This window comes from Aythya marila, assembly GCF_965140915.1.
Source record: "Aythya marila genome assembly, chromosome: 12".
Classification (NCBI taxonomy): domain Eukaryota; kingdom Metazoa; phylum Chordata; class Aves; order Anseriformes; family Anatidae; genus Aythya; species Aythya marila.
In genome coordinates, this window is record NC_139053.1 from 8,942,135 (window position 1) to 8,959,679 (window position 17,545).

At 48.7% G+C, this 17,545-nt stretch overlaps 1 protein-coding gene across 1 annotated transcript in view; it reads left to right on the top strand.

Annotated features, from left to right (window-relative positions):
- GLG1 (golgi glycoprotein 1) overlaps window positions 1-17,545 on the top strand; it is a gene marked incomplete at its 5' end in the record, with an annotated part of 66,167 nt that overhangs the window by 19,364 nt on the left and 29,258 nt on the right. The window contains 5 exons of the mRNA XM_082769732.1: window positions 3,718-3,750; window positions 6,275-6,361; window positions 9,675-9,890; window positions 16,004-16,207; window positions 16,709-16,780. Coding sequence (XP_082625858.1) covers window positions 3,718-3,750; window positions 6,275-6,361; window positions 9,675-9,890; window positions 16,004-16,207; window positions 16,709-16,780 — 612 coding nt within the window. The remainder of the gene's footprint in view (window positions 1-3,717; window positions 3,751-6,274; window positions 6,362-9,674; window positions 9,891-16,003; window positions 16,208-16,708; window positions 16,781-17,545) is intronic.

Sequence of the window (17,545 nt, forward strand, 5' to 3'; positions counted from 1 at the left end):
GTCAGCTTTTTTTTCTGGCAGGGGCTGATCTCTTGAAGCATTTTGAAGTCCAAACTTCTGGCCCTTTGAAGCGGTGCCAAGGCGAGAACTGGCGTGCAGCATGGCTCTTCTCAGCTCCGTGCAGTACGGCGTGACAAACCTGAAAATATTTGATGCCATAAATGCTTTGGGACGTCCTACAAGCAGTTTTACACCGCTGTCACCGTGGCCCTGGGGAGTCTCAGGTCTCCCTTGGGTTTTCCTGGTGGGTGCGTGGCACCTGGAGCTTTTCTGCTGAGTGTGTGGGTACGAAAATGAACTGCTGAAAATAGCTCCACGGGGGGTCCCTTAATTCGTCCCTCCCCTTCCAGCTCAGCTAAAGCAGCGTGTGAAACCTGGGGTGAAATAACCTGGGTTTGTGGGAGCTGGGAGCTCGGTGCTGAGCTTCCTCCAAAAAACTCCTTTAAAATTGGGAATGATCAAGGTGAGAGGCTTTCGCTGCCACGGGTTTGGTTTTGGCGCCGCCATCTCTCGGCGTTGCAGGGCGTTTGGAGCGCGGCTTAACGAGTTGAACTCTCCTTGCTCACTAAACGTGTCATTAAGTTACGAAGCCTGCTCGTCTGTTTGGAGCTCCGGTTGTCTCCGGTTTAACTTCTGTATCGCACATGACTCTTGCAGGATTGCAGGATGTGTGAAAATGGCTTACTGTAGCCATCTGCTCGCTGGCACGCGCTCCAGGAAGTTTCAGCAGGTTGGAGGCATGGGTGGCTGTGCGATGGTTTGTTTTTTCTTTTTTTTTTTTTTCCTTTTTTTAAACAAAAGCCGTGTTGATTCTTGCCCAGGCTGCTGTATCTGCTCACGTTCCCCCCGGGCTGTTCTGCAGAATCGCTCCTTGCCCTCGCCTCGGGAGGGGAAGGTCTGCAGGAGGGCGGCTCTCCCGGCCGGATCTCTCCTCGCTCCCTGCCTTGCACGGGGCTCGTGCTCTTTTCAGCCCTGATACCTGAGCACTGAATTGCCTTATTGTGAGCTGCCCGTCCCAGCGGGGTGTGTTGGCACAAAGGGACTGCTGGTAGCCGGGGGAAGGACGCGGCTCCCAAATCCTTTCCCTTGAGCAGCTCCACAGCCTCCGTGTTAGAAACCCCTGGGTCACCTCTCGGCAGGTAGTGGTGACAAATGTTTGTTTGTGTAAAGTCAAAACGGGGAAATCCAACACCGGCTGGACCCCGTGAGCTGATTTCTACTGCGTATCCATCCGTGCTGTGCTCTGTAACGGGTCACACGTGCTGCCCGGACTGCTGCCTGCCCTCTCCTTCGTGGGAAGGCGGCTGCCTTAGTTGGCATCCTTTCCTCATTGATCCATCCAATCTCCTTGCAACCTAATCCTGAGTTCAGGTGGAGAACACCTGGCTTGCTCGGTCCTTTCCAACCAGTGCTTGCTGCTCCGGCCCCAAAAGATCAGTGGAAGCAGCTGCTGTCATCCCCTGCTCTGCAGAGGGATTAAAACCCGGGGATGAAGGCACTCACGTGGCTGGCCTCAGGCTCTTCTGTTTGCACGAGCGAAGGAAAGGAAGGTCAGGCTGGTGATTAAAGCGATCCGTGCAGAGCTCTCCCAAGACTTTGTTTCTTCCTTGGTGGGCATTTAGGATTCTTGACTTGCTTGTTACAGTCTGGTGGCATGAATTGTACCGGGGACTTGCCCAGGTTGCTCCATGGTATGGCTCCTTGAGCGAGCAGAGGCCAGGAGGATGGGGAAGGCGGTGCTGGCGATCCTGTGGCAGGGCTTCACACCAGCCTTTGGAGTTCACGGGGCTGTTGATCACGTGCAAGGCAGTGCTTTTTCTGTCTTAAACTAAACTGCTAAAAAGCAAGAGCCTGAAGGAGCCCGCAGGGACACGTCCCTGCTGTGAACCAGCCTTTAATCCTTCCGTCAGGTGCAAGCAGAGTCCTTCTGTCTCCTCGCTCTGCATGATGGCCTCCTCCCCATTGGCTTTCTTTCCCAAAACGTGATGTGGTGCAGCTCCTGGTGCTGTCTGCTCCTTACCTTTCCCTTATCCCCGTGGTTCCAGCCTCCCAGGCGGAGGTCATTCCTCCACCGAGGCTGCACCCGCATGGCAGGAGGTGAGGATCCAGGGCTGCCGGCTCTGTCGGGCGCTGCTGCGAGCTGGAGCACTCAGCTCTGAGTGTAGGCAGGGCTCGCTTGGGGTCCCGTTGAGCTTCCACTGCTCTTCCCAGCAGCACTGAAAGAAATCAGGCTGGTTTTTTCAGAGCTGAGGTTTGCTGCAGAGCGCGGGGAAGGCGGGTATTTGAACGTCTGGTATGTTAATGTCGTGCGTTTCAGGAAAAGCTTGCCTCAGCTTCCCAGGCTGGTGCAAACCAGTCTGTTATCTCCCTGGGCTTATCTTTCCAGGAAAAAAGTTTTAATCTTTGATAGATTTGAAGCAAAGTGAATGAGGTTGGAGGCTGCTGGAGGAGCTGAGGCAGCCAAGAGGTGCTTTGGGAAAGCTCTCTCTGGCCCTCCCAAGTCCTCCTGCTTGGCCGGGCAGTAGATACGTCCTGGCCACAACAGGCTAATTGCACTGTTGACGTACAGAATTTCATGAAGAAGCTGGCCTGGGCTGAAACAGCGATGCCAACTGAGGGTATTCTGGCTGCTTTGGAAATTTGCTTTGTCACCGAGCGATTAGCACGGGTGCAGAAAGTTAAGGGGGAATCGCCTCCTAAGTCCCGATAGCGTTGGCTTTGGGGAGGTGCTTCTCTGAAAGGGTGCAGTTTGGGTGTCATCCTGATTTTTCTGTTGTGAGGACCAGTCCTGCAGTCTGAGGGTACCAAACAGGTGTCTGTTAGTCTCTAAGACAAAGCTTGAAACCCTAATTTTCAAGTTTATGGTTACTCTGGGAGAGATGGTTTGGGTGGTGGCATCCTGACCAAACCGTGCCTAATTACAGTGAGCCTTCAGGTGATTTCTTTGTTTTAATTCTTAATTGCAGAGGTAATTTTTGCTGCTTCCTGCTATACAAAGTAAGTGCTTTAGTTAATAATGGCTGTAATTAAGGGCTTGGAAGCCTTTCTGTGCTCCCTTTTTCCCATGACTTGTGTTTGCGCTCCCCGAAGCAGTGATGGTGCGAGCGCCCCATGGTGAAGAAACACCTGCTTTGAGGGGCTCCTGGGCTGCCTCAGCTTCAGGGCTGGTTCTGCCTCATCCCTGGGGCCCTGAGCTCTCTTTGGTGGCTGGAAAAGGAAAAAAAAAGCAGAAAGGCAACGAGTCGGGGCTGAAGGGATCAGCAGGAGGCAGGGCGCTGCCAGCAGCTCCCCCTGGAGCGCCACTGTTTGCTCCCAGAGAGTTACCTGGGCTGGCAAATCGAGGCAAGCTAGGCTGCCTTTGTCCTTCAGTTGTGTGCAGAAAGGTGTTTTTTTTGTCTTAACTCCATGGCCACATTTTCCTACAGGTGCTTTGTCAGTTTGGGAAGCAGGTCTGAGCACAAGCGTGCCCATTGAGGCTCTGTGGTAGTCACATAAAGGCTGCTGCTTGTGCCATTTGTGTTCTGCAGAGGTGGGACAGGGTTGTCCCTGGTGTTCCTGTCTTTCTGGCCCGTAGATACCATGTGCAGCTTCTAACGTCTCCTATCAGTTGTGTCAAATGGAAATCAGTTGGTGATACGGTAGTTCCTACAAGCTTATATTGTTCTGCGTGGTAAACGCAGCCGTGAACTGACGCCTTTTTTTTTTTTCTCCTTTCAGCCAGACAACGAAATCTCTTCAGACTGCAACCACGTAAGTACTCTTTTGTTTTATTCAGCCTTTCACTGCAGCATTCACAGCTCACGTTCCCTGTTTGGCACAGGGCTTGCAGAAGGCCTTGGTCAGGACACCCCTGAGTCGTTGGCCAACGGAGGAAGAGCACGTGGCGACTTCTGTAGCCCAGTATAGCCAGCACGGTCTTACTGGAGACTGCAGGAAGGAACATCAAGTGCTCCACACACTGTATTTCCGTGTCGGAGGAGGACAGCAGACATCTTTCCCAATTTATTTCCCAATTTACGCTCGGGGGGTGGTTCCCGTGAGTTGCTGGGAGCAATACGCTGCGCTCCTTCTGGGAGAGATGTGAGCGGTGCTGAATTTAAACTCTCAGCTTCAGCTGTCGAAGCCTTCTGTATTGCCTTCACAGCTGCTAAATTCTTAGACTTGCTTGGGAAATGCCATCAGGGTGTGATATTTAGAGGCAGTTTGAACCACTTGGCTAGTTTTAGAGCAGATTCCCTCGCAGCACTGTGTTTAACACTGAGCAAACTGTTAGCCAGTTTTCAGACTATCAAGCTGACTCTTCAAATCCCAAGACTACAGGGAAAAAGGAAAAAAAAAAAAAAAAAAAAGGTCAGAGCTAAGATTGGCATTACATTTCCTTTGGCTTCTCTCCTTGGCCTTCTGTTACAGCACACGGTATTGGGATCCTTGATTTTTTAGCCATGGACACGAACAGACAAACATGTTCATCAGCAGTGGTCTTTGCTTCACGTGCTTCAGAAGCTGTTTTTAGGTTTATTTTTGGAAGATAAATGCCAGGAGCAAGAGCCAGCTGTGCTGTACAAGCTGGCATTTCCAGTTGTTTCTAATTTAACCCTTAGCCCTGTGCCGCCCGACTTCGTGGCAGCTGTAACTCTGTGTTGTGTGGGTGAAGGGCGCATCAGGCTTCTGGTTTTAGGTCTTATTTTGGAGAGAGAGAAAAGTTCAGTGTTAAAATGTGTACCTGGCGCTTAACCCATATGCCAGCAGAAATCCACGGTGAAAAAATGGAAAACCAGGCCGCAGAGACGCAGTCTTGCTTCAGTTTTCTTTGCCTCTCTGCAGCCTTCTGGTCATCTCCTGGGAAAACATTGCTGAGCTCCAAAATCTGGGTTGTCAAGCCACAAGCATAACCTCCCCTCTGCCTGTGGGATGTTTTCCTTGGGCAATTCTGAAGTGAGATGCCCTCCAGAGCCTGAGGTTGCAAGCGCAGAGTGCCTTTGGATGCTGTCACCCCTTATTTTTGCCCTTCTGGTCCTGGCTGGGAGGCACACACCGCTCTTTGCAAGGGCGGGCTGCCTGCTAGTTCACTCCTCTCTGTTAAACCTCTATGTTTACAACTTACACCCTCCAAAATAGGCTAGAATCGTGTAATTTTATATATATATTTTTTAACTTTTCACAACTTCAGAGCCGTGAGGGGAGGTGTGGAAGATGGTGCGTTTCTAGTTCTCTGTGTTTGCACCCTCGTGGCGGCGATGCGAAGCTGCCTGCCCCGTGTCTCTGCATGTTTCTGTCTTTTCTCTGTGTACAACGCTTTTCAAAATAGGAGTTTGACCAAACTATTTAGCATTTTAATTCTTGCCGTGAAGGCAGAGCGTTTAAAATTAATTTTTAAAAACTGTTTAATCTTTATGTTAATTGAAAATGTTTGAATGTAATGAGTTCCTAGAGAAAACCAGATGAGCTAACAGAGCTGCTCTTGGGCAACCTCTCTGCAATTAATTTGCTGAGGTTTTGCTGCCTTTTATTTTTACTTTGTGGTGCCTGAGGAGGAGACCTGGGGTGTGTGTGTGTGTCTGCAGAGTGGAACTTGCCCAAGATTGATTCCTGCGGGATGACCCAATGCATCCAGGCTTCTGCATGAGCTAATCTCTGGCTCCTAGCAGAAGAGTCATCCTCCCTGAGCCGTCTTGCAGAGCAACCTGCAACGTATGAAACGGCTCAGCAGGAGAGAACCTATAGGGCTGCACTATGTCTGTCTCCAAAAAGCTGCCTGGGTGCAGCCCCTGGCAGAGGGAAGTGAATACAGGACTAAATGCACCGTCCCCTTCCTTTTTTGCTAGGCTTTTTAGCTTTTTCTACATGAAATCTGCTCGTATCGAGGACTTTGTTTCTGGTAAAGCATTTGTGTCAGGCAGATGAGCCACGGCACAGAAAGTGGTGGGCTAAAGATTGCTAAATATGCAGCAGGTGGCAAGCTACAGCTTTCATTGTGTGATCCCTTCTGGTTATGAAAATATCTTCATTAAATGTATTTCCTTGTAATGAGTCAGCTCATGACCTTATAGGGAGATTTCTAGCAGTCTGAATGTGTCCAAAATAAAACTCTTGAGGAAATGAAAGACAGAAGTTGTTGTCAAGGAGACTTTGCACTGATGGCTGTGCTGTGGAAGGACGAAGGTACCAGTGTGGGGTGTTGATGTTTGCTGCTTTTCTGAAGTGAAACTGCAATTCCTCATTATCCACGGGAAGCTCTTAAACCTTCATTTTGTCCTTTCTTTCCCCTCTCTAGCTCCTGTGGAACTACAAGCTGAACCTGACTACAGATCCGAAGTTCGAATCCGTGGCCAGAGAAGTCTGCAAGTCCACTATTGCAGAGGTAAGCCCAGAGAGGCACGGCTGCTCTTGTGGCACTAAGATTTTTCTTGCCTCCTTGTGACGGAAAATCAGTGTGCCAGCAGCGTTTTGGGTAAGCTCTTGTCTTATGTGCCAGATTCCTGGGTGTAATTCATGCAGCCTTCTTGCTGAAAAAGCCCGTGACCTTAGTGGTGCCGGGCAAAGGTACCAAAAAATGGAAGAAATGATGGGCTGATGTCCCTGTTAGCAAGTGCTCAACAGCCGTAGCAGGGTTGGTGTAGCAGGGGTTCTGCTGAACTTTTAGAGCAAGGCTAGTTTTGATTTTGGCTGGCTAGCAAAAGGGATAGACAAATTGACGTCAAATCATGAATCAACATATTTTTTTCTTCTAAGCTCGAAGCTAAATACTCCGGGGACTCTCTATTAGGAACTCCCTATTTTTAGAGTGCACGAGGAGCTGGTGCTCTGTCTCCAGCATCAGAACACCTCAGCCCAGCTTTGAAGACCTGATCACGTCTTTCCTTGTGCTCATTTTAGAGCTCCTGTGGCTGTGCTCTCAGCCTCACAGGGGAGCTGATGGGGCAAGAATCATGCTGCCTGGCATGATTTTTAAACTTGCCTTTTTAAAGGTTCAGTTCACTCTAGGTGCTGGCTCCTTTGTGGTTCCCCAGGTCCTCACGTGTTTGATGGAACTGTGTTGGGATCAACTACGCTGTTCCCTTTTCTTTACAAAATTTTCAGCTGATTTAAGAAGAACATGCATAGATCTGAGAAACTGAGGGTGTCAACAGCAGCACGGCCCCAAAAGTTCAGGAATTAGTGGGGTAGATAGGGATGTGCCACTGCTGTTTCCTCGTGGCTGACTATGGCCCATTTCTCCTTCTGTTAGCACCAGCTGAGTTGTGGTAAGAATAGCATGAGTGATAAAGCATTTAGAATAAGGAAGGGTCAAGGAAAACAGCCAACACGGAAGGCTGGAGTATTGAACAGTGGAAGGAGAATGGCTTGCATGGAAGCTTTATGTTGTGTTTGGAGTTTGGTAGCTCCCAAAATCAGGCACTGCCTGTTGGATCCCGCTTTTTGCAGCCACAGGAAAGATTTTTCCCTCCCTGTTTCATGTCATGAGACTACTGCAGAATTTTTACAACCGAGGCATTCTTGAAAATGCTCTTTTAACAGTCTGTGTAATTACCACTTCTGTACAGTGACAGCCTGGCACTGTAAATGGTGCCCTCTAAATCTGGGATACGTTGTCTAAAAGCAGCGGGAGCAGCACAGAACTTCAGCTGTGTGTTAACCAGTGGAGTTCTGCTTAAATTGTGGTGAATGATGGCATGAATTGCAGGTATTTTACCTTCGAGTGCTTTTTATTGAAAGGAAAAAGAAAGGCTGGATAAGTATCAATCTTGTTTGATCTTCTGACACCTGATTCTGAGGCAGGTGCATAAACCATGCCGCTAATTTATGACAGAATTTCTACAGAAGTTGAACATACAGTGGGCAGTGTGCTGTTAACATGCTGCCTAGCAGTATTTGTCTTTAGCTGATGCTACCAAGTAGGTGTTCTCTTGTTGTGTGACTGAGCTTGGAGTCTTAGTATTGCTTCGTATCAAGAACAAAAGACTACCAGAAGAGCAATTCCTAGTAAAAAGTCATTTGGGCATTGGTGACGATCCCAACTGGGTACATTCTGGAAATCCCACCTTAAATTTTATCAGCTAATCATAGATTTGATGCGAATGCCAACTTTTTTCCTTAACTGTTGCAATGCTATGAGCTTGGGCCTTAGTTTAAATCCAGAATTACAGCTGGTTGCCTTAGAAGTGGTGAGGCAATAACGCAACCGCTTGGCCTACCATGCAGCTCCGGGGCTGTTTCCAAAGCTGGGCTCTTGGCACACGACACCCCGAGATTAAATACGAAATGCTCTACCAGTCTACACCTGCCTTCAAATAATCTTTTTTTAAAAATGTTGCATGTTTTAGCTCTTACATGGAAAAAATGGCCTCATAAAGTGAGGTGGAGGCAGACCTGTTTCATTCATTGCATCTGACCCATCTGAGTCTGTCACAGGATGCCCTGGATTAATTCTTCTTCGAATTAGTGTCTTCCTAGAAATGTGTCTCTATTAAGATTTGCAGTGTGAAGATTCCAACGTGGTGTTGGAGAGCTGAGGAAACGGCTCTCTGCACCTCTTAGCGCTGCCCCTGCCAGGTATCAGAGCCCAGCTGGTGTTTGGGTTGCTGTCGGAGCTCCTTTGGGACTGACGAGCCCTCCAGCATCTGCACAGGAGCAAATCCTTGCAATCAAGTCAACCCACGTACCTATTGCTTGACAAATGCTTGTGGCTGGACTTCAGCATCTCACTGTCAAGCGTGCTGTCCTCGTGGCTTCAATTTCCAGCATTCCCCTTAATGGGATGCCAGCACTGAGCACATATTTCAGCGTGGACATCCCAGGGCTGAGAGGTTTGTAATTTAGGTCTTCTCCTGATCCCAGCCCTCCTCGGGGAGCAGTCGCAGCTGACGAGCAGCCTCCTTCTCCCCTGTCTTTGCAAAGTCCCTGCCAAAACCTCCTGCATCTCTTACTTCTGGAGGTGATGTTCCTGCCTCGCTGCCTGCTTCCCCGAGCAGGGCAGGCTGTGATTTAATTTGGGGACCTGTCTGCTCACATACGCTGCCCTCCGATCCCCGCGCAGCTTTCAGCTTCTGTTAGCGCTGATTTTTTTTTATTTTTATTTTTTCAGACCGCTCTGTAAAATGGTTTACTGCCAACAGTCGGTTCCTGCGAGCCTGATAAAAACGAAATTGAGAATTTTCCTGTACAGTAATATTTTCAGCTTGCAGCGAGTTATAAACAGTTCGATAAATATTGTGTTGGCTTTTGAATCATTCTCACTTCTAGCCAAACTGCTATATTGTGTGAGGTCAGGTGGTTAATGGGGGTCCGAGCATGATTTAGTGATGCTGTAATATGCTCCGTTTTCTAAATAAAGGTTCTCAAACTATAATTTCTCCTACAAATGCACATGATTGCAGGGGTTCAATGTGATTATTATGAAAGATGATTATTGAGCAAGAGGGCTTATAATCCTCAAGGTCACTGCGTTTTCTTTCTCCAGATACTGGCACGAATGAGGCATTTTTCACTTCTGAGGAATTTTCAAGTGTTCTGACTTGCTGAAAATCGACCCAAAGCCGAGAGAGTTTCTTTGCCAGCAGGTTTTGAAACTGTGGATGCACGTTTCTTTGAGGATACTTCTAAAAAACCAAACAAAAGGTTAAAATCAGTAGCTGCAGCCCCACTGTACTGATATTCTTCTTTTCTTTTAACAGATCAAGGAGTGTGCAGATGAACCCGTTGGTAAAGGCTTCCTGGTGTCGTGTTTGGTGGATCACAGAGGCAACATCACTGAGTACCAGTGCCATCAGTACATCACTAAAATGACAGCCATTATCTTCAGCGATTATCGGCTGATCTGTGGCTTCATGGACGACTGCAAGGCTGACATCAATCTCCTGAAATGTGGCAGCATTCGACCCGGAGAAAAGGTATCCAGAGAACATGGAGATTGTCGATGGGGTTGTAAAAGCGATTCGCTTAAGGAAAATGATGTGGATTCCGCACCCGTATTATTGTCTTACTTGCAACTGAGAAAATCTGTGGCGTATTTAATCCATCTGCAAAGGATGTCCTGATTCTGCAGAGTTCCTTTTTAATAAATAGGCATTTATTGCTCTGAGGAGCTGCTGTTCCCAGAGACGACTTTCATTTGTCTTCCCTTCACCTGCTGCACCCCAGGTGAGGCGGTAGGCAGCTGACTTTTGGATTGCTCTCTGTCAGGCCTGACTCGGTATGATGAAACCAGGCACTAGATTTAAGCACACCTATTGCTAGGCTCATTGCACAGTCTTGTCGATGCTGTTGCAGGGAAGTTATCAAGGTAACGCACCCTGTGCTAACCTGTAAGATGTGCAGTGACAGAGGGGTTCAAGAGTTCCTATTTGTTCGCTTTCTCTTTTCCCTGTCCACCCCGAAAGAAGAGTTTGAAGGGTACTTACACCTAGCATCACAGATCAGTAGCACTGATCTAATACTGTGCTGGTTTTCCTAAATAAATCAGGGCCAAATGAGACTTGAGTGGAAGTTGATGCAGAGAACAGTTTGTGGTTATTAGATGTGGGTTTATTTTCGTTGCCCTGCCTTTCCTTCCCTACTTCAGTAAGGCAAATGCAGGCAGCAGTTATGTGGTGCTGCATGAACGAGGGCCTTTCTTGATTTATTTTTGATTTATTAAGTTTTATTTTTAGGAATAAAGTTAAAATTAGCCTTTCAACTTTTTACAGTGCTCTCTAAATTATAGTTCTTACGTTTTTAGGAATTAGGCTGTTAAATAGGCTTATAATGAGGAGGTGAAAAAATGTAATAAATATGCTTTTGTTTAAAAAAAAAACACAACACAACTGGATGCTAAGCTATCTTGTCATAGTGAGTCTTTCTTGTTTGAGATGTTTGTTGCTCTAAGCAGCTTTGCATCCATGGGGTGTTGAATTGAGGTCTTGCTGTATGTTCCAAAGACCCAGCTGAGCAGCACAAAGCACAGGAATACTTGTTTTCAGCACAGTTCTTCGTTTTCAGGAATAAAAGCAGCCGTAGAAGTGGGAGGAACTTGCAGACACCGTGGATTCAGACTGGAGAAGGCTTTCTCCATAAAGTAGCATCTACCTTTTCCTCTTGTGAGTCTCTTCAGCCCCTGTGAGAAGGTGCTTCTGACAGTCCCTGGGGGTTGGAAGACTTTCTGGGAGTCCTGGCTGCCAGGTCTGCCTGCTACCTGTGGTGTCACCGAGTTAAAATGAGTTAAAACCAAAATAGTTGTGCTAGCATGGAAGGGACCTAGGTGATGATGGGGACCTCAGTGTGGATTTCACGCAGGTGAGCCATGTCTCGTGGTGGACATGGAGCCCGTGCTGGCAGGTTTGTTAACACGGGGGTTACTTCTGCAGCCCGTGTCCCTTTTCTGGTCCGTGCCTGCCACTCGGGGCAGCAGCAGCAGCAGGCACGGATGGCAAAGTGAGTCCATGACCGGCTCTTTGTGGGGGCTGGCGCAGTTTGAGCACGTTCCTCGCTTTTTTGGTGCCCAACCCAGGATATTTTGCCGCGGTTTGGGAAAGCGTGGCAGCCTGTCGGATGATTTCCTTTGTTGTGCTGTCATCATCGGCACTTAGAGCAATTGGAGTGTTTTGTACTGCTATGGGAACAGCTATAAATGGCTGTGCAAGCGTTTCTTTTGTTGGTGTTCTGTGCTGTCCCATTTCTGCTGTGGAGAAATCGCATCTCATTTACTCCCATCAGATGCTGCTTGGGGTTTTGTTTCCGTGCTGCAGCTTCTGAGAGTTGCCTGGAGAGAAATAGTCGTTAGCCTTTTGTGTGGCTGAACATAGCTGCGAATTTAATAAATGGGATCTGGACACCTGAGGAGAAAGATGAGGGAAGAGATGCGTCTCGTTTTTATGGAGATAAGCGCTGCTAGACCGCTAACTGCACCCACATCAGGCTGCCCATGGGCTGCAGTATTACCTGTGACAGCTTCATCATCGTAGCTGGGGTAAACGGGCTGCTTTAACTGTAAAAGGCTCCTCGATAGGTATTCTTGCAGCTGTTCAGCTAGCTAACCGTCTTCCTTTTCTATCCTTTATTTTAGCTTTTTATTTCCTAATTGAGTTCTGTTCCTGCTGCTTTTGTTGTTTGTGATGTAGTGCTTTCTGTGCTTTCTCCTCCACGTTTTCTTGTTGGCTTTCTGTTCTCTAAGAGCCGAGAAGTGCAGCCTGGAAGTCTCAGTCTGATTGTAGAATTCATTTTGCAGGACGTAGAAGAAAGGTTGTACAAGTGTCACTTGAAAGCATTAAGTTTCGTAGCGTGCCTGGATTGTGTTTTTTTTTTTTTTTCCCCCCCCAGTTCCTGGAGAAATGTTTAGGAGCAGATTCGGTCACCTTCCCAGTTGGCTGTTGTGCTTTATGTTGAGTGTGGTCTCCTGGCATTTAAAGCCTGCTTTGTCTTTGTGTGATAGGAATCTAATTTGAAATTGAAATCAGGAATTGTAACTGAGCTCTTCCTCTCGAGCTGCCTGTCAGAACGAGCTCGCTGCTTTCCCACTCCCAGTAATTCAGGGGCTTGGAGCAAATTAATGGCAGCTTGGAGCTGCCCTGGTGCTAATTTGGGTTTCACCAGGATGCCCAGGCTGGAGCTGATTATTTCCCATAATGAAGGGGACAGAAGTGTACATCTGTTGTAGAGGTTTGCCAGGTAATAGTATTTTTCAGATTCCTGAAATAGACCCACACAGAGACCAGTGTGGATGCTCTTGCGCTGTCCCTGCTTCCACAGGAGTACTGGACGATCACTGAAGTCCAATAATTTCAGTCTCATTCACACGGAATGCTACTAGGACACTGCTATCAGCTGAAGTGCTGGGAGACACCTCATCACGATCAATCCCTGCCATCCTGGCACCCAACCCAGCCCCACGGGGGAGCTTTGACAGATCTGCTGGGCTCAGAGGCTGCTGGTTTCCCAGGGCTGCCCCGGGCTGTTCAGAGCACGGTGCTGTGCAGATAAGGCAGGTTGTGTTTTCCCTCCTGTGTGCCGCTTGTTGTCCTCTTATCTGCTCGCTTTCCGAGGTCATCTCTGCGAGTGTGCAGCTGGAGCAGCTGAGCTCAACGGGTGCCAGGTCCCAGGCAGAATAAAGTCTGTGCGGGGGAGCTGCCGAAAATGAGAAAAAATAAACAGGGATTGCAAAGCCTAAACTATTTTTGTGGGGAGGGACTCGGGATAGAAAAAGAGTAGCAAGAAACGAGGTGTTTAAAATTCTGTCTTTCCTCCAAGACATACGCGCAGAGGTTGAATTTTGGCCAGAAGCATTAAAGTCTCTCAAAGCGTTGTGCTGAAGTGAGGTTTGCTCTGGCACATTTAGAACTTAGTTTCATTTTTCTGTGGCTTCGAGTGCCATAGGACAATATCGAGAAGTTGTTCGTACCCTTTGTGGTCTAAATATGTCGTTTCCTAAAATGACGCGGAGTTTCGAGACACCCCATCCTAGATAATTATCTTGTATGTTTAACGGATCTCTGCAACTTTCGGGTGAAATTCTTTAAGAACGATAGCGATGAGGCAACAGCTCCAAGAAATGTGCAAGTTTTTTTTTAGATTTGATCTCTTGCATTTCGCTATTGTGCTGGAGAAGTGAAGCCTAGACTCTGTCAGTCTCTGCAGCAATTCTGGGGAGTCCTGACTTGGGGAAAAAGCTCAGAGGTCTTCAGCTGTAAGGTGAGGTTTTTTGGTGACAGGGTGTCGGAGAGAGGAACAGCTTTCTGGGGGCACAGTCTTTAATTACAGGCTAATATTTGCTGTATTTAAGACTTGAAAAGGTGGGAGAAGTTAGAATGCACTTCAGTAAGGCAACAAGTGTACACCTGAGTGGGATTTCTGTATGCCTTTTTGATGCATGGCACAGATACGATGAGCTGGTGGCCCTTCACCTTGCCAGGAGCTCGTGTTCTGTGCTTAGTGATGCTCGGCTGGGCTGGGCATTTAAGCATTTACCTTAATTAAGCTTTGAAAACTCAGGTTGCTCCTTTCAGCGTGTAGTAATTGAGCTGACATTTCTCCAAATCACATCCTCCGAGCCCTGCCCTTGTTCCTCCCTTGGCCAGCAGCACGGTGCCTTCACGTGACGAAGTAGCCAGGACCTGCACGAGGTGACTTACCTTGGGGCTGCCTCTCGAAGGAGCACGGTGGCCGAAATTCAGCACAAGAGCTGACCTGTACATGGGTCTGACTTCACTCTGGTGTGTTTGAAACCTGCTCTCGTACAGGGCAGCAGCACGGGGTAGCTAGCACTGCAAGCTGATGTACCGAGACGTAAAAATGGTTTGCAAAGTGGTGCGGTGAATTTGTTACAACACGCTGTGTCCTTGGAACACAGCAGTAAACACCCAGTGTCCTGCATCCATAAATCAGTGTCTTCTCGCTGGTTAAAATGGGTTTAATTTCACGTTGGCCATGCTGGAAGAAACCTGGCAACTTCTGCCCCTCCAGAAGAGCGTTTGCTCTTGCCAGCTCCTGTCTGTAATCACTGCTTCGGGCTGACCACGAGGATTTGGGGAACGGAGTTTGTGTTTGGCGTGGTTACGGGTAAATGGCAAGTTCAAGTCATGCGGTGAACGTGCTCCTCTAACTGGCATCGCTCGGGTTGCTGTTGGGGTCAGCCCTAAAACGGCTGGTGGTATAGAATTAATTTCCTCAAAGGTGCTGATTCCTGGCCAGCGTGAGCAGTTTGCCAGCTCCCACTGCAGGGAAAAACCAAACAAACGGAGGGGGCTGGGGAGTGTGGTTTTGGGGTTTTCTGCTTTTTAGGAAGGGAACTGCTTTTAGCCCTCTGAACCTGATGGTGCAGCCGGGTGTTGCTTCATGACTTCAACGGGCTGACTCTGCCTGTGCTCCCAGCGGGGCAGAATTAAAACGGGAATCGAAGGAGGAGGAATGGCAGAACAAAGTTTTGGGAGGGTTGCTTGGCTTTGAGTAGTCAGGGTCACGTTATAAGGATGCGGGTCCCTTGCTGGTGCTCACCGATGTGGCAGCGTGAGCTGGAAAGCTGGCCCTGAGCAGTCACTGCGGTGCCAGCTTCGGTGGCTCGGTTGTATGCAGACGTTCAGACCTCGTTGTACCCTCTGCCTGCCCGACATGAGCTTAGGGGCAATGTCCTCTCATGGCACGGAGGCGTGAGTTAGGGAACTGGAGGTACAGCAGGTTGTCTTTGCAGGAAAAACATGCAGAAGCCTTGAGATCTATCCCAGAAGCGTTCGTGTTTTTTGAGGAACTGGACCCATGGGGATATCAGGGGGTTGTGGATCCCCTCCTAAACACACAGAAAACGTAGGAAGGGACCAGGAGCCTTCATCAGCCTCGTGCTGCCTCTTCCCTGCTCTGTTACAGAGCATGGGCTCTGTTTATTTTGTGGACTCTGGTCGTGGACCCACGTTGTCTTTGGGCTCCCTCGGGCTTGCTGGACAGTGGACTTGGGGTACGGTGTTGGGCCAGAGCTGCTTTTTTGTCCAAGACTTCACCTACCACTGAACACTTTGAATTTTTTAATTCCTTTTTTTTTTTTTGGAGGCCTTAGCACCGAGAACCCTGCGTTTGGCCAAAGTTTCCTTGTGGCCCTTTTAGTGTTGCTCCTGATTACCCCCCTTGGCGAGGGCTTGCCTCGGCATGGAGAAACACTGCTTTATCTCCCCCCAGGATGTTGTTAGCATGATGCTGGCACTTGCTGTTGCCATGGCAAGAGAGAGCCGCGTGGGCAGAGAGGTGATTTGGCTGCCTTGGTGAACTGCTCCGGGTGGTGGCAATCCCATTAAGTCCCACCGAACCAAACCCAGAGCCCAGCAAGGGGGAATGGCACGGTGACCGTCAGGATGGAGATATATGAAGTGTGGGGACAGGGCAGGCACCGACAGCTGCCTCTGTGGATGGAAATGTCATTAATTCTGAGCTCTGCGTGTAGGTGGTTTGTTTCTTGCTTCATTTCTGCGGTGCTAATCCAGCGTCACGGGTCACTGGGCTGTGCAAATGCCTGGGTTACAGATTCTCTCTTGCTCTTGCCGTGCAGGATGCCCACTCGCAAGGGGAGGTGGTGGCGTGCCTGGAGAAAGGCCTGGTGAAGGAGGCGGAGGAGACCGACCCCCGGGTGCAGGTGTCCGATCAGTGCAAGAAGGCCATTCTTCGGGTGGCCGAGCTCTCCTCCGATGACTTCCACCTGGACCGGCACCTCTACTTCGCCTGCCGGGACGACAGAGAGAGATTTTGTGAAAACGTGAGTAGTTTCCTCCAGCCTTCGGTAAAAATAAATAAAAAAAAGGAATGCATTGGGAATGGGAGTGAAATGTTAGCGCAGAGCCTGAGCAAGATCATGTAACACTGAAAACAGGCACCTTGTAGCTGTCATTTTGCAATAAATCTGGTCTTGAGTTCACTTGCCCAACAAACAGGCATTATTTTTAGTGGGTTAATGGGCTGAGCGGGCATCGGGGGGTGTGCAGGGGAGTGGAGCCTCTCGAATGGGGAGGAAGCAGCAGAGGTGAGTGGTGCTCAGTCAGAGTTAGCTTTTGTCTGCTGACGGGCTGCTTGCTAAAAGGGGGTTGAATGCGATCAGATTTTAGAAAAAAATAGCACTGAAGCCATCACTGTCACTTAAAATATTAACTTTAACATCTTTCAAGGTTATAAAAGAAATCCCTTGCGGCGTAGTTTAGCCTGCCCGTGAAGCATCAGCTGCCCCATCTCTAACGGTAAATATTGCTGTTCTGCTTCACAGACGCAGGCTGGGGAAGGCCGAGTTTATAAGTGCCTCTTTAATCACAAGTTTGAGGAATCAATGAGTGAGAAGGTAGGTGTCTGTCTCAGGGAGACACGTCCTTAACGCAGAAACCATCGGGTCCTTCGTCAGCCCAGGCTCCTCCGTTGTTCCTCGCCCGTGCTGGGGAAAATCCATCACCTCCGTGGTCCGATAACAGCCGCTCCAGCAGAGCCTTTGCTTTGATACGCTTGTGTTCCCAGCTCCATGCTGATAGCTTGGATTAATTGCGTTCGAGTTCCAGCCTTTAAAGTTGAAGGATTTAAAGAAATCAAAGCTTTTGGGAGGGTAATTGGGGAAGGGAAGCTCGGAGCTGAAGTGGGAGCGCTGTGATTTAAGTGCTGAAAGTGGAAGCTGCCGCGTGGTGGGTATCAGCCTTGGTAAACGCTCTCATAACGTGCACGTCAGAAACAAAATGACCAAATGTCTTGGCATGGGAAGCTGTCTATTTTATTTTGTTTTCAAGGCTTTAGGAGGCTGACTACAAAGTAGGGAAGTGCGTGGGAAAGAGGCACAGCTGAGTTAGGGAAGTTTTCCTTGTGCTGATCCTGAGGATGTGCTCTGCAACAACACCAACAAAGTTGTTCGGAAAAGTCAGTCCTGAACGCAGTTTGTGTGCAGCTGTGTCAGCGTAGGTGTTTGAGGGAGGCAGCAGTGCCTTCAGTGATTTCTGCAGCAGCAGCATTTTGGGGATTAAAAGGAATTACATCAACTGAAGGGATACCAAGATGGGAATCTGTAAGGCCTTCTTCGGAGCAGCTATGCTGAAGAAGCCCAGTGCAGAGGCCGGGGGTGATC